The sequence below is a fragment of the Chrysemys picta genome, chromosome 9 (genome assembly GCF_011386835.1).
Source record: "Chrysemys picta bellii isolate R12L10 chromosome 9, ASM1138683v2, whole genome shotgun sequence".
In the NCBI taxonomy this organism is placed as follows: Eukaryota; Metazoa; Chordata; order Testudines; family Emydidae; genus Chrysemys; species Chrysemys picta.
Window position 1 is genome coordinate 71,267,184 of NC_088799.1, and position 16,797 is coordinate 71,283,980.

A 16,797-nucleotide genomic window follows, 5' to 3' on the forward strand; every position below is an offset into this window, starting at 1 on the left:
TTTGAAAAGGTTTGATTCATTTCTTAATCTGTGAATAGGGCAATCGTGATGATGTCTCCTTAATCAACACTTAGGCTGGCAGAATTAAAGAGAATCAAAATGAAAACACCTATAAATACAATGATTAGAAAAAAATCCCCAAATGGTTATACAATAAAGACTAATTTGAATGTTCAGCTAGCACCACAAAACAACATGATTTGGGGATTGGTCCTGAAAACCGTTACTCACTTGAGTAGTCCTATCTCATGTGTTTAGACCTACTGGAGTAAATTAAATTATTCACATGGATAAATATTGCACATGTGAGTAAAAGACTGTAAGGTAAGACACGTAGGGCCAGATTTGTAAAAGGTATTTGGGTGCCTAAGTCCTATTGAAATCAATGGGCATTAGGTACTGAGTGATTTTGAAAATCCCACCATTAGTAAATAGCTCTGTATTTTAACATTTGTAATGATGTATGTGTACTCTGATTTTAGGGCACTCTAGGGTATGGTACTTTTTTTTCAGAACAACATACTGTAGCGTTAGTAGAGAAGTACAGAAGGAGGGGTGGACAAATCCCTCCTTGGACATAAAATGTCAGAAAATGTAAGCTCCGTAAATGGGAATATGAGCTAAATAATCCTCTCCAGGAAAGCAGTCAGATTTTTTTTTTTTTGTTATCCTTTTTAAAAGATGAGATGCCATGTCCCTTTTGGATGCTCTTATGCTAGTTGGAGATTCAGGGTTAGATAAATCTCCTTCTAAAGAGACACAGAACTATTTAAATTCTACAATGTTTAACTGTTTATCTCCCTGGATGAGAAGGCATCACAGAACAGAACGAGGTACACAGGGGAAAATACTTTGTTTAAACTAGTGATACAGCAAGCTAGTCACATAACTTTACCAAATATACTGATGCAGTATCAATTCATGCTGGATTTATTTATTGTAACTATTCTTGGATGCAGTATTAGTGCAACTGCGCAATGATGGACAAGAGACAGGATGATAATGTTGCATTACACGTGTGTTCGAAATGCTTAATAGAATATTTAGGAAGCAGCATGACAAGAGGCATGCAATTTGGGGAGGGGATGAAGGCTTTGGTGAGATGGGATGACACAACAGAGCATAGTACAAGACCAGCACTATAGAAGGAAAAAGGGCAGAGATGTAGACAGGTTGACACTGTACAGAGACTTTAAGGTAGAGACAAGATTCTCTCCTGTGGTGAGATCTTAGCCTACTTGCTGGGGTAGGCTGTCAGGGAACAAGTAACCCTTCCTTGCTTTCGATGCGTTTGTGCTAGCCCTGGCCAGTGTGTTATTTTCTCTTCTAGTCTGCTGCAATTTTTTTTCATTAGAAACTACAAAGTAAAAGTTTGGGGGGGGGGGTTACTGACAGGGCTCACTCTCTACCATAGTGGCCTGATTCCTCAGCACATGAAGGCCTCATTGGGGCTGTTTTAGGGATTTTTTCTCTTATCAAGACTGGCTGGCTGAGCACTCTACTCAAATAAGGTTGAGCATAGATCTTTTGGGTACAAGCTTTGCTCGGCCCCTTTCAATTCCAGTGAGATTGATGATGTTGTGAACCACTTTCAGGAGGAGGATGTTCAACTTCTCTTTTCTGAGGCTGATTTATAGTACACTTTAATGCCAGATTTTACCTAGAGACATATCAAAGGCTACAATCATTAACCCAAGTACATTGAAGGCGTATTCCTATGGTCAGTCTGGGGAACAACCTAAAATTTGCCAAGCTCTTTCAATACATTTATACTTTTTTTCCACCTTTTGCTTTGAGCTCTTATAGCTGATGTTTTCAAAGTGGCCTGTGACTTTTAAGTGTCCAAATCCCATTGAAACTCAATAGGAGTTAGGCACTTAACTCCTTTAGATTTCTTTGAAAATCACAGCTCACATAGTTATGAATTAGTAAATTGCTGCAATGCTCTATCACCCCAGAGATGGCTGCATTTTTGTGGAAGGTGATGTGTTTATATATATTAATTTATAAAACACTTAGGGATTCTGAAAGGCAATCTCCACACTGAACATTTATCCCTTCAGCTCTGACTTCACACATTTTAAGATTGTACCTCCTGCCACCCATCAAAAGTCATGGCATTTTTCTGACACACCAGCATGTACTTGACTTTTGTGTCAGGAACTAGCATGACAGCTTTCTTGTTGTTTAGTAAGCTGACTGAATTCAGTCTTGATTGGCCAGCAGTAGGCATTGCCTTCATCCAACTAAGGCTGCGTTGCTGTTAATTTATACAAGGCAGGTGAATTTTTTGGTTTGCACTTTGATAGGACAACTCCTTAGACAACTAAACCTGAAAAGAATTAGGCCTCGAGTTCTCCTCCTCTGCTTCTACTTCAAAGGTAACTTGCAATCTGTGAAGAATAGTTTCGGAAAGGCAGGTTTCTGTGGTTAATGCACATACGTATCCATGCCTTTATGACAGGGAGATACGATTACAGCGATGCTCTCTGTGCAAGCTCTTCCTGCTGCTTCAATCCAAACCTCCCTTCCAGAGCCTGCACTTCCTCCAGCATCCCAACTCCCTGCCCCAGCCCTGAGCCCCATTCCGCACCCAAACTCCCTCCTGGACAGCCTGCACCCCTGCCCTAGCCCAAAGCCACCTCCCACCCTCCAAACCCCTCGGCTCCACCCCCCAACCCAGAGCCACCTCTTGCACCCCAAACCTCTCATCCCAGGCCCACCCCAGAGCCCACATCCCCAGCCAGAGCCCTCACCCTACACCCCTGTCCTAGCCTGGTGAAAATGAGCAAGGAAGTGAGGGTGGGGAAGAGCAAGCGATAGAGGGAGAGGGGATGGAGGGAGCAGGGGCATGGCCTCGGAGAAGGGTGGGGCATGTGGAAGGGGCGAGACAGAGGGTGGGGCAAAGATGTTTAGGTTTGTACGATTAGAAAATTGGCAACCCTACTTTTAAATCATTCAAGTAAGTCCCTGCCAGTGCTGCCCTTAGCAAGTGAAACTGCCGCCTCTAGTGGATGTAGCAAAGAGGAGCATCTCACATACTTTTTTGGTCTGAGTTCCTTTGCTTTTCCCTTTTGTCCAATATGCATAACTTTCTATGAATCCAATTCAAATCAACCAAGTGATACATTTAAGACGTCTTACTCTAGAATCACCTTTCTAACATCTCCTTCAGATAGTAAAACATTTGGATTTAGAACAACTTGAACATATAGGGCTAGATTCTGCCAACCTTACTCATGCTGAATAGTCCTTATTCCACAAAAAATCCCACTGATTTCAAAGGTACTCATTGTGGAGAGAGATAATAGGACTGGTTGCAGAGAAAGTTGTGGGTGAGTAAAGGTATGAGAATCTGCCTCATAGTGTTTTATCTGCAAAAAGTTTGAGCATGCATTTCAAAATAACAAAAACCATACTCGACAGCACACTATAACAAGATATTTCTGCCATCCCAACTTTTCTTCCCAAACAAGGTTCTGACCTTGTAACCAACTCCAAGCAGACAGTCCCCTTTGCTTGCATGGAGCCCCACTGACTTCAGTTGCGGGATCGGGACCCATGTCCTTTAGCACTGCACAGCTGTGAGACAGTTACTTTCAATTAACCAATTAGGACAAGAGTACATAATACTTTTAGATTCTACCTATTTCCCTTGAAATGTTTCTTCCTTGAATTGACTCGAGTCCTGCTTCTTCACAAGTAGGAGTGTAAGAACCTTCACCTACCTACAAACATGACTGTATTCTGAAGTCCAACAAGAATAGTTTGAAAGTTTTCACAAACGAAATGAAAACTATCCACTTATATAAACGTATACAAGAAAGTCCCGTTAACACAAAGAGAAGTATTCCAGTTAGGTCTTGAATGTTGGCAAACTCCCCAAACACAGAGTGATTACAAGGCAACACTCAGTGATAACTATGTACGTCTCTAGAAAGCATTTCACCATGCAGTGTCATGGTTCCATTTCTACTAGTTAAGAGGCTGCTTGACAAACTGAATGACCTTTACCCCAGATATTTAACATTTGCTTTGTTGGTATTTAAGTAGCTTGTGACATTATGTGCTTCAATTATTAGTACTTGGTAACATTCACCTTGGCAAATAACCAGTGTTTTTGTTATTTTGGGGATGGGAGATTGTTTTATACTGCTTAAATCAATTCCCAACCAGATGGTTAGTGGAAATAGGAGACAATGCATTTTTCCTCACAGAAGCTGCATACTTGCAAGTAGACATATACTTTCACGTTTGAGTAAACAGGTATCACATAGTAACTTCTCTTAAATCAAACGAATATGATTTATGCTTTTTCATATCTTGAAATATGGGCAGGGGGAGGGAAGGTCAAAGGAAATGAGGCATTGAATGCCCATCACCTGCCTGAGATATTTCTGTCAGTGGTTATTTGGCTTACCTGAGTCAGAGGTGTCTCAGTGCCTGATGGAGACCTGAACTTGTCATAAGTGATTTTTTTTTTAACACAGAAGTGGTTTGGTGATGTAGTGGGGGTGGGGGAATGAGGGGAGAGAGAGCGACTATCAGTCCATGGATCGCAATAAGTGGAAGGGAAGAATATTTTTCATCAGGAAAGTAAACCCATTGTGGGAGTCATTCAATCCCATAATTATGTCAACATGACTACCTGCCTGCAGCTTATCTACAATTGGCTGCTTCAGATCAGAGTGAAGTTTTTGTGCTGACTGGACAATCAAAACAACAGGTAGACCCCTTGAGGTGAGGTCCCTGATGCATATCTGGGGCTGGACTGGAGCAATCAGGTCAAGAACAAAATCTAATGTCATATTCCAGAAACAAACATAGAACAAAAGTAAAGTAAAGTTATCCAGCTAGGTAAAGGGTGCCCTCCCTTGACCTAAGAGTGATGAAATATCTGATGAGGATACAGGCTAAAATTCAACTGCCTGTTTCAGTGTGATAGCAGCTTCATGTGAAAAGTCAAACCTCATTTCTTTGACAGCATCACACAACTCTCATTCACAAAATAAAGTGTTACTTGCTGAACAGGCTGCAGCATTTATCCACACCTATCATAAAGCTGAAATGGTTCAAAACCCTGGTTCAAAGGTAGTAGAAATATTGTATCTACCATTGCAAAATTCCTCACTTTACAAAAAAACTCTAAAGGTGACAGCAAGCTTACTAAATATGAAAAATCCACATGTATGTGATTTCACTATCTAAATTTAAATTTTATACATACATGTGCATATTTATGCAATAAGTAGAGCTGGTTGAAATTGTTTTAGCAAAACTGGAACCATATCAGTGTCAACAAAATTGTCATCAGGAAGCTTTTTCAGAAAGACACAGAGAGAGAGAGAAAGACACCCTCTGTAGCCTGGTGGTTAAGCCACTGTCCTGGGATGTGGGAGACACAGGTCCAGGTCCCTGCTTTGCCACATGTGGAGTGCTCTGGGATGCAAAACTGTGCCCTGAAGAGCTGCCTCAGGGAGGATAAAGACTTCAATCCGTGCCAGTGCCCTAATCACTGCGCTACAGAGAGTTTGTCTCTCTCTCCCATTTTGCAGATGCTCATTTTTGTTCTGATGTGAAATAGATAGATATAGACACATGCAAACTTACATGCTAGATAATATTTTATATATACTACATATTGTGTTGCATGTGCATACACATACACTACATCCAATGGCAACTTTTCTACCCCACTAGAAGATGATTAACTATTCTTGAACATTCCCTGGGTAAGTAATTAATCCTTTGGTAGGAAAGACAGAAAACAGAGCTGAGCTACTCAAGAACTGTGGTTCTCAACCTATTTCCCATGTTATATGGGCCACATCCAATACTACCTCGATGGCCCTGAGGATGTCACATGGGCCACAGCTTTGTACTGATTGGGCCGCAAGCGGCCCACGGGTCACAGGTTGAGATCCTCTGCTCTAGAGTATATGGTCTTGGGAGAGGTGTTCTTTCTTAGAGATCACTAAAACATTTACAATATTTCACTTGTGGTAAAGTGGATTTAATAATTTCTCTTCCTAATCTCTGCCAAAACAATTTGTGTGTGTGTGTGTGTGTGTGTGTGTGTGTGTGTCCATGTATTTTATAGCAGAGATTTATAGACCGATAACAGAATTTAAAAATAGTTCTTCTCCAAAGGGTATTCAAGTAGTCTTCAAACAGAATTTATTTTAGAAGTAGATAAATAAGACATAAAAGGAACAGTGCTTGTAATTCAGTTTGAAAGCAAAAAAATATATTTAAAAAAATCTTTGTTAAAAAAATATTTTACAAATAATACTTAAGACCAGGATGTACCATAAATATATGCAGCATGATAACAGAAAACATTGAAATGCGTAAGAAAATGAGACCTGCATTACAGTATATGTTAAAAAAATTATTTTATATCACATACCAGCTTAGTTTTTGACAATACCCTATTATACATTAGCAGTCCTCGGCTTAATGAAATTCAGAAGGACTACAACAAATTCCTCCCAAGACTAATAACTTCTTTTGTTATGAAAGAGAATTTACATGTAACTTTCACACAAGATCCATTTTACATGCCATGTGTGATCTCTAATATTAGCTTTCCCTTATTTGCACTCATGTTGTAGCTGTATTGGTCCCATGATATTAGAAAACAAGGTGGGTGAGATAATGTCTTTTATTGGACTAACTTCTGTTGGTGAAAAGGCAAGCTTTCGTGCTTACACAGAGCTCTTCAGAAGACGATGACAACCTGAAAAAGATGAAGACCTGAAGAAGAGCTGTATAAGCTCAAAAGCTTTTCTCTTTCACCAACAGAAGTTGGTCCAATAAAAGATATTACCTCTCCCTCCCTTTCCTTATTGTTATTCACTTGAAATCAGGGTAAACAAGAAATCTGTTTGAGATTATGAATGGCACTAAACTTTGGTAGACATGTATTCACATATAATCCAGGCATCAATAACATGCCAAAGGAAGCAGAAGAACAATATCTGAGGGCCATCTTTGGCTATTTGTGTTGTAGGGCTAAAATAAGTAAAGCTTACCTACTCTGTTATTGGTTTCCTGAACCAGCTGCAGTACTGCAACTAGCACAAAAGATATTCTAGTATCCCTTCTATACACAAACACAGCTCCCAGCAATGGCAACAGGAGTGGCATATGCACTGAACACAGATACACATCTTCATGAGGTTTGTTGAGATTATGTTGAGAATTTAAATTCTGAAGTTTCAGTATAGACAAGCTTCAAACTAAGATAAATATGTGATGGCTATTGCAAAAGAAAATATGGTTAGTCTTCCTTTAAAAAAAGCAGCATTTGTATGATTTACTATATTTTCACTTGTTCAAAACTTTTGTCTTCATTGACTATGGGCTCTATTCAGCAGGAAGCAGTACTCCTATTGGTGAATGTAACACAGGAATCACACTGGTTTTGGCCCAGCAATCACACAAGCTTAGCTCTGATTCAGGACACAAATCCTCATTAAAAGTTCAAAAAGTACTTATCCGCAGAATTTTTTTCTCTGGATTTGTACTCCAATTATCCTTCCCCTCTCTAAAATCAGTATAGAACTAAACTGACCTGTACATATTTAGAAAGTGGCCATAGATGAAAATGAGACCTTAGTGAGAAAGTACCATGAGACCACTTATGGGGAAAGAGCTCTCAGAACAAGTCTTCTGCCAGCCTGCCAAGAAGTTTAAAAAAAAAAAACACCTAATACATAGATGTAAGAAAACAAAAATTAAAACGCACAACTATGAAGAATAGAAGGGACTGACCCATAAAAAAAAAAAAAAAAAAGGTGATCAGGTATGGGACTTGAAAAAAATTCTTAAAAAGTTCTGTTTTCCTAGTGTATTAGCTACATCATCTGTTTTGATGGGTTTAGCCCTCCTGAATCACCTGAGAAATGAAATAGGGCATAAAGAGAGACTTAGGCCTGGTCCACACTAACCCCCCCCACTTCGAACTAAGATACGCAACTTCAGCTACGTAAATAACGTAGCTGAAGTCGAAGTACCTTAGTTCGAACTTACCGCGGGTCCAGACGCAGCAGGCAGGCTCCCCCGTCGACTTGGTGTACTCCTCTCGCAGAGCAGGAGTACCGGCATCGAGGGCGAGCACTTCCAGGATTGATCCGGGATTGATTTATCGCGTCTAGACAAGACGCGATAAATCGATCCCAGAAGATCGATTGCTTACCGCTGGACCCGGAGGTAAGTATAGACCTACCCCAAGGCACAAAACCTTAGTGGGAGTTAAGAGCCTAAATACCATTCATTGAGGATCTGGGCTTTACCTCCTAACCTAACTTTTCCACCTATAAATGAGTTACTGGCTTGAAAAAAAATAACAGCCTGCTGAACCTTCTCCAAATCTAGCCTTTTTAAAGTTATAAAATCATGTTTTTCCCTCCCATTTACACTTTATAATTGGCACCGTAACCAGGAAAAAAGTAGCTCTTGAAAATTTTCCAACCGGGAGCAAAAGTGGAAGTGCCAGGAATTTAATGAGAAAGCTTGTTCTCACAATATTTCCAACTCATTATTTCCAAGACTCGAGAAGTTAATTTTTGGGTGCTTATCCTAATCAAACCTGAACATTTCACCTTTGAGTTTTACCTATGGATCGTCTACAGCCTCAGTACCCACAGAAGTCATCCAAAAAAGTATTCTGAAGCCTGGCTCCTGCTGAACTGCACTAGTGGGTACGGAAGCCAGTTCTTCAAATCATAGAAGTCTTTGGGTGTTTCCTTTTATTAACGACCCACATTATGTGGTATTTAGGCAAAAAGTAGTTCTAGGAAAAGGTGCTGATCACATTTGTTAGACCAAACTCTCTCACTGAGACTCAATGTCATCCATAATAGTACATTAAATATAAAGACTTCCCTCCATCTCTACATTGTAAAATGCAGGCAACACGCCAAAAGAACTAGCTAAATTGTGCTGCTGAAGGAAAACTCAACAAATACCATTACTGTTGAAACTTGTTGCTCGTTTAACTTGCAGAATTAGTACTGCAAAGGGAGTATGAATACGAATGGTGAAACTGTCTTGTAAGTAAATCTTCTTCCCAGGAAAAAGATTTCATTATAACAAATGAAATATTCTTCTACAACAGTCATATCTATGCTTATGCAATACAATATGCTAAATTACAATACATAATTCATTATTAATAAAATTTATTATATTTTACAGACCAGATAGCCAAATAACCATTTTTTGAAAAAAAGAGCCAGATAGCAAATGTGAAGGGAACGTCATTGTAGACACTCTGCAATCCGAGAACTGAGGCAATGGAAATATTTACGTACAAGCCTGTTTTAAATACTTTTACATCAAACGTACAGTAGCATGTGAGAATTCCATTTGGTAGTCTAACTGATGAATCATTAATAAATTTTTCCATTTAAAGAAAATTACACACATTGTATACAGCTGAGTTAAAAATCAAAGACTATACCCCCTTTTTATTCTAGTAAACTAATGTCATACGAGTCTTCGTATAAGTGCAGAAAACAGGGTTCTTTATACTCCTTCTGCTTCCTAAGAAATTTTGTATTTTATACGAAACACTAATATTGTTAAATGATGCACACCCTTTTAAGCATTATTGCCTAAAATGTGATGCAATAGATATACAGGAACCAATAACCAAGTTGCAACTGAAGGGTTTGGGCAAATTTTATTTGCTAAATCGGATGTGCTAAACAACAAATTATAATGTAAAGCAATTTAACTTTAGAAAAATAAATGTTAACCAAAAATAGTAAAAAAAAAACAAAAAACCCCAAACAAGAACAACAACAAAAGCCTGCACTTTTTCCTTGTGCTGGCTAAAAATGCAATAATTTTTAGGTGTAATCAAATTTAGGGTATTTTCTACTTTATCACTCTAAGAGCAAGCCTTTTTATTTTATTTTTAAAAGTACTTGAAAAGATTAAGCATATGGCACCCGGTATACAGAAGTTATCAAGATTTCAGCAAGCATAAGGTTAAAATAATGTTTAGTTAAAAAGTTAAGTGAACACTTGCCAGTAATTTAAAAGGTGAATGCTTACTATAGTAGTTTCGTGAATAAGTAAGCAGGAAGTAGTTATTTTCCCACTATTCCTATTGAGCCTATAAAAATAAACAGCAATGATTTGATCATTTGTAGTTATGATCCATAGCAGCAATATCAGTATTAAGAATCTTGTGGAAATAACTATAAATAATAATTAATTCACAACATGGCTTATGGTGATATAAGTAAAGTGAAAACATGTACTTGATTTAAAAAAATGCAGGGAGTATAAAGAACTTTACATTCTCTTTCTTTTTTTAATGTATGCATAAAATTTATTGCTCCCTTTTTCAATATTTATAGACATTAAAAACACAACTAATTTTTTCAACACAAATAAATAAGGACAAAGGTCCTGTAACAAGAATGTGTTTACAAGGAACATAAGAAAAACAATAGATTTATCTTATCATAACCATCATTCACACAGACTGATGGGTCATATTACGTTTTTTTCTTTGCAAAACAACATTATAGATCACTATAGTACAACGTACTAAAGTCTCTTTGTCTTTCTTTCTTTAAAAAAAAAAAAAAATCTTGCCCTGGATACCTTTCAGTAGGGCAGCTTGAACAGTTCAGCGCCACTTCCAAACCCCTCTGGAGATCAGACGATAAAATTCTTCGGCAATCAGAGACAGGACAAAGGGCTTTCTCGTGCTATTTCCATGTTTTCATGTTTGCTGGCTTAACATCATTGTGTACACGTACGACTTCAGTACATAACATCAGATGCGATGACGTTCAGAGCTGGCAAACAGAGAAACAGCATGAGAAAAGCCCTTTCCTGCATCATTTCCTGCATCCCATATACCATAAAAGTTTGCCTGTCAAATTTCAACTAGGTCAATACCTCTGTGTTCTGTGGGGTATTCGAAGTGTTGAAGTGTACTTTTACAACAATTTTTGACTAAAGGATTATATATATATATATATATATATATATATATATATACACGTGCACACACGTTTGTGTGTGTATACATACAAACACCAAATTTGAGAATAGAAGTCAGAGGAATGGTAGGCATACTAAGTAGTAGTACATTAGCAATCTTCCCATTAATGTATATAATCAGAGCAAAAACTGAGTCCCTGGCTGCTTCTACTAAAACGTATCTAGAAGAAGAAGAACACAACATGAGCAAAAGCATGTAATTGTGTTCGACGGGGTTTCAGCAGACACTTGACATGCTTCCAGGCCACAATTCATAAGAATGTAAAACTTTGCTCCAAAAAGTCACTTTGCTCCAATCCTGGCACCACCAATCAAGTGTTTCAGCATTAGCAAAAGTCGGGTAAGTGAATGGCTGATCAGATCAACTGTCCCAATAGGCAAGAAAATGCTATCGGGAAACAAGCTCACCAAGAAAACACCAGCCAGTGGTCAGGACATTGCCTTAGGCTGCCCATCACTATGAGTGATTGTCAAAAATTCTGTGAAAGAATAAGGGATGAAATAAATGGGAGAAATCACGGTAAAACATAAATCACATCTCACTGATGATCAAAGTCATATTATGAACTATGATTATGAAACAAATCAAAGTGATGTCATGAGCAGAAAAGTGTAACATGGCACGTTCTCAACAGTTATGCTTTCTGAATGTATTGAGAGTGAAATGTGATAAAAAAATTCAGACTAAAGTGAGGTTTTTGCTATCACTCAAAATTTCTTATTTTTTCAATTAAAAACTGATTTTTTTCAGTTTTCTAGCTCCTCCCTTTTTTCCAATTCCCACAATCTCTTTTTATTTTTCTGCCTCTGGAGGGAAAAAAGAGGAAGGGAGAAAATGAAAAATCCAAACCGAAAATTTTCTGTCCAATTTTCCATTTTGACTTTTAATTGAAAAACTGAAACATTTCCCCAAGAAATAAAAAAAGATTTTCTAAATTTCCCATGGACAAAAATTACTTCTTTTGACCAGCCTTACTTCAGTAGAACATCTTATGTACATTAGTGAGAGATTCAGAATGTGCTTTAAGCTTCAAGTGCAGAACATATCAAGATGTTCAAAACTGCTCCTTAACTGCACATATGTGGTAGTACACTTCAGTCGGGCCCTGGTTACCAGTGATGATGTTCAAGCCAGAAAGGGAACAAAATAACAAGAATAATTAGAAATACCATAGTAAATACTTACAAATAAGCAAAACTTTTTTAAGGCCGTAAGCTAACATCCAGCCACTGCGGTGCAGAAACAAATATTCCCAGGGGACAAATGATCCCATACTTGCCTGTGATCGGGTTTCCTGAACTTTCTCTTAAGTATCTGATACTGGTTACTGTCTGTGACAGGATACCAGGCTAAACAGACCACAGCATGGGATTGCAGAGCTATTAGTATGTGAGTGGGGGAGAGGACCGTGCTTTTACTTGTAAACTAAGCTAACGTGGTTCTCAGAATAATTGAGAAATAAATATGGAACCCCACAATATCATTTTCACAGTCACATTTAGAAACATAGCCACACTGAGCCAAATTCACCACTGGTGTGAGTGCAAGTGCACTGAAGCCACCAGGAGTGAGCATGGCACGAAGTCCAACAAAGGTCTATCTCCCATTTGATTTATTTTTATTCAGTGGGAGTAGAATATCTAACTCCCTTAGGCCTCTTTGAAGATCTCAGCTAGTGTCCCCAACTACCAAGTGTTAGTGAAAAACATCTGTGCCATTCCTATTGTCTTTCATATCTGTGAGTGTACATGTTGATGAAAACTGTCTGACTGATATCCCTGATAATTGAAGGCCTCTATAAATAGAACTCCTACAATGCTGGCAGTGGTAGTGCACATTTCCCACACTGCTCAGCCAACATGGCTCAATCCTGACTTGGAGCCAAACAGGAGTTCAGTCTCCATGCCTGTTCAGTCCCTGATCTCCATGCTCAGGTTAGTAACAACAGTAGTGACAATTCTGGTGGAGGCACTTGTTTGTTTCTCTACTGTTGTGGACATTGATTCAGTGGGAACTAGAAAGAAGCACTAAACTCATCTCGCATACTGTAGGCCACTGCAGACCTACATGATATTTATGACTTTTGATCACTAAAAATGTGAATTAAATTTGAACCAGGACACATTATGTATTAATCTGAATCTATGTAAACACTAAGTTTACTTGACTATTTCTGTTTAAAAACATCTGCTGGAAATCAAATAATAATTTTTTACAAAAATACACCTGATGTTATTGACCTAACTCTCCCACTGAGCTGCTCTCCTGCTCAGTTGTGCTTTCCTTTGCTTTCTGAGGGCAGATGAAGTAATATTTGTTCTAATTTCTACATCTCAGAGTAAGGAGTGATGTTAGAAAAAATTACAAGACCCTAATATAATCACTGCATGTCCTTCAGGAAAAGCCATCCACCTGCCTCAACAGGTGAGGGAACTTGATGGGACTGCCAGTGAAGGGGGACAGTCCCAGCAGCAAGGGAGGGAGACACTCACTAAGGGACACTAGGTAGGCCCTCCCGCTGGGAGTCTCTGGGCAGCTGGTGGGAAGCGGTGTTGATTGACCAGCATTCCCCAGCTCCCAGGATTTAACCTGGCAGGGGGGCCATGTGGAGCCTCTTTTGGACAAGAACATCTACAGGAATGTGAAAAGGACAAGGAGAGGAAGTATAATACAGGAGAAGATTGCAAAGTTTTAAAGAAGCCTTTTGGCATATTGTCTCTTTGGCCCCAGGTTTCAAATATGGCATTTACTTTAGAGCACCTGGTTCTACAGTTGTGCACTCTTCATATATGCATGTTGATGTCCAGATATTCATTTGAGGCACCTAAGTGCAGTTTTAAGCAAATGTTTGGCCACCCAACTTTGAAAATTGTGCTCTACGGCAACACAAACCATATGCCAACTCATATTGCCTCTTTCTGCCTATGTTTATTCACTACCTATTGTGAGTATAGAATGACAAATCAGAGAGAGATGGGATACATGCGCAACCTTATCAGGGTATTTTATTAAAAGTCTTACTCTACTCCCACTAAGCTTAATGGCAAAAGTCCTATTGACTTAAAACCTGATCCTTCTGCTGTTGAAGTTTGCTCTATAGCACACAAATATATCCCCGCCCCCCGACATGACTAGCAAAGTTGGCTAATAAAAAGTTGATGATTTGGAAGACACTCAATGTCACCTCTATTTTACAAATTCCTGATTGTCCTACCCTGGAAAACACTGCATTATTACTAACAATTAGTCTCTTCACAGTCTATCACTTTGAAAAGCTTCTTTAGTACATTAATTTCTAATACTTCACAAAAGAATACTTGCTATTCTATAAGTTTCCATGTATTTGTGGCCACTAGGATTGATTAAATAATTACTGTGAAATGACTTTTTAAAAAATAATATGGATTATTATTCTCTCTCTCCCCCCTCAGACACACATAAGAGGTATTACATATATATCATGCTTTTCCTTCTTCAGCCATTCTCGACCTCTCCAGTAACATCCTCATTCCCTTCCCTTTTGGTGGTTCATGGCGTAATTGCCCTTTGGCTGCTCTTGATTTCTCTGATTCCTTCAGCAGTAGCAGCTTTGGGCTGGTTGTGTTATTTATTTCCTTTTCCTTTTGGCCACTCAAGGTGTCTCAGCTTTTTAATGAAAAACATTCAAACACTCTCTTCTGTGTTTTCCCCTCTAAATATACATATATTCAGCACATCTCATCAGAACAAATACTACAAGGATTTTCCATCGTGTTATAGATCAGTTAGACCAGTGTTCTTCAATTTAAGGCCTGCGAGCCAGTGGCGGCTCCCATGGACCCTAAGTGCGGCTCTCTGTTGATTGCACTCTCCAGCAGCAGTGGGGCTACAGCTAAGACAGGCTCTCTGCCTGCCCTGGCCCCATGCCGCTCCCGGAAGCGGCCAGCATGCCCCCACGGCTCCAGGAGGGTGGGGGTGGAGGGCGGGGGAGCAGAGGTCTCCGCACACTGCTCCTGCCTGCAAGCACCACCCCCGCAGCTCCCATTGGCCGGGAACAAGGAACTGTGGCCAATGGGAGTTGCAGGGGCAGTGCCTGCAGAGAGGGGCAGCATGCAGAACCATGTGCCCCCCCAGGAGCTGAAGGGGTGCGTTGGCCCCTTCCAGGAGCGGCATGGGGCTGGGGCCGCCCGAAGTAAGTGCCGTCCCCTTCAATGGGCAGGTTCTAAATAGCTCTTCCACTACCCAACCTGCAGCCTCCTGAAGCCAGCCCCCAATGCCCTCTCCTATACTCCAAGTCCCTGCCCCAGCCCATAGCCCCTCCCAGAGCCAGCCCCCAATACCCACTCCTGCACCCCAAGCCCCAGCCCGGAGCCCCCTTCCAGAGCCAGCACTCCATACCGCCTCCTGGAGCTGCAGCCCATATCCCCTCCTGCATCCAAACACTCTGCCCCAGCCTGGAGTCCCCTCCTGCACCCAAACTCCCTCCCAGAGCTTGCACCCCTCACCCCCTCCTACACCCCAAGCCCCTGCCCCAGCCCTTAGCCCCCTCCAAGAGCCAGCACCCTGTACCCCCTTCTGCATCCCAAGCAATATTACCAATAACGGTAATAATACCATACCAACCAACAAAGAACTCAGAGTGTTCAACTGTCTGTGTCGGATTGATGTGGCTCTCACATTGAAAGTTTTTTGCCAAAGTGGCCCCCACTTCAAAAATAGTGAAGAGCACTGAGTTAGACCAATCCAAGCAGTAACACAGAATCAAGGACCATTTTTTAGCTTTGCAAAACCCAAACCAGGTTTTATTTGCACAGATGGGCCAGGAGCCAAATTTTAAAGCTTTGGTGGGTCCATATACATGTTTTCAGTGATAGTTCAATTCTGTATCAAATGAGGATGGTCAAACTAAATTTGTTTCATAATAACTGAGTGATATCTTGGTTTTGCAGAAACAAAACCAGAGACAATTCTGATTAGAGACCCATTTATCCCAGCAACCTGAAATTTGGGAGGAAAAACTGAATAAATAATCTTGTTCCTTTTCTAGTCATGCTTCAGAGAACTTTTTGTTTGTAAACTGACGCATTGCAATAACTACTAGTGCCGGGATAAAGCACATTTGTTCACAATTTGGAAACATTTATTCTTTATTTTTAAACACTAGAGCATTTGAGTTTTTAATGTAACAGGACTCAGCTCTGCCTACAGCTTTCTGCAAAGTCAGTGAATGCATGAAGCAACAGTTGCATTAATCTCAAACATGCCATTCAACTCTGAGGTTGGAAAAAGGGTAAATAGCATGACAACTGAAGTACTGTGGTGCTATAAGAAGCTTTTCTTTAATTTTTTTAAAGTTTTTTTTTTTTAAGGTTTTTTTTTAGTTTTTTTTAGTCTCTCCACTGGCTAATAGAACTAACTGAAAACTTCAAATTATCCTGTCTTGAGTCACTCACTTGTATCCAATTCACATTCTTAAATGGAAATGAGGCCATTCCGTATATAAGAGACAGAGTCTTTCATTATTAGGACCAAATTTGACTGTTTAAAACTATCTATTAGAACTGCAGACCAACAGTTAATTTGGTTCTCTTTACTTTTCTTAAAAATATGATTCCCTTTACGTAATAAAATCCAACACAAAGGCCAGTTGAGTTAACTCCTTTCTTGTTTCAATACTTATATAGGTTCATTAACAAAATCGTTCATATTTTGCTTAAGTAATGAGAGTATTAATTTCAACGTTTAAAGGAAATGCTATTTGCAAGTGAATGTACAAGACTTTGTACGAT

At 39.6% G+C, this 16,797-nt stretch overlaps 1 protein-coding gene across 7 annotated transcripts in view; it reads right to left on the bottom strand.

Annotated features, from left to right (window-relative positions):
- The window catches only part of PCDH11X (protocadherin 11 X-linked), a 1,048,566-nt gene that overhangs the window by 867,805 nt on the left and 163,964 nt on the right, over window positions 1-16,797 (bottom strand). The window contains exon 5 of one of the 7 annotated variants that reach the window (XM_005288313.5): window positions 6,155-10,820. The exons of the other annotated variants lie outside the window; for them this stretch is intronic. Coding sequence (XP_005288370.2) covers window positions 10,815-10,820 — 6 coding nt within the window. The 3' untranslated portion in view covers window positions 6,155-10,814. Of the gene's footprint in view, window positions 1-6,154; window positions 10,821-16,797 lie in introns of those variants that run through there. 7 annotated transcript variants of the gene reach the window in all.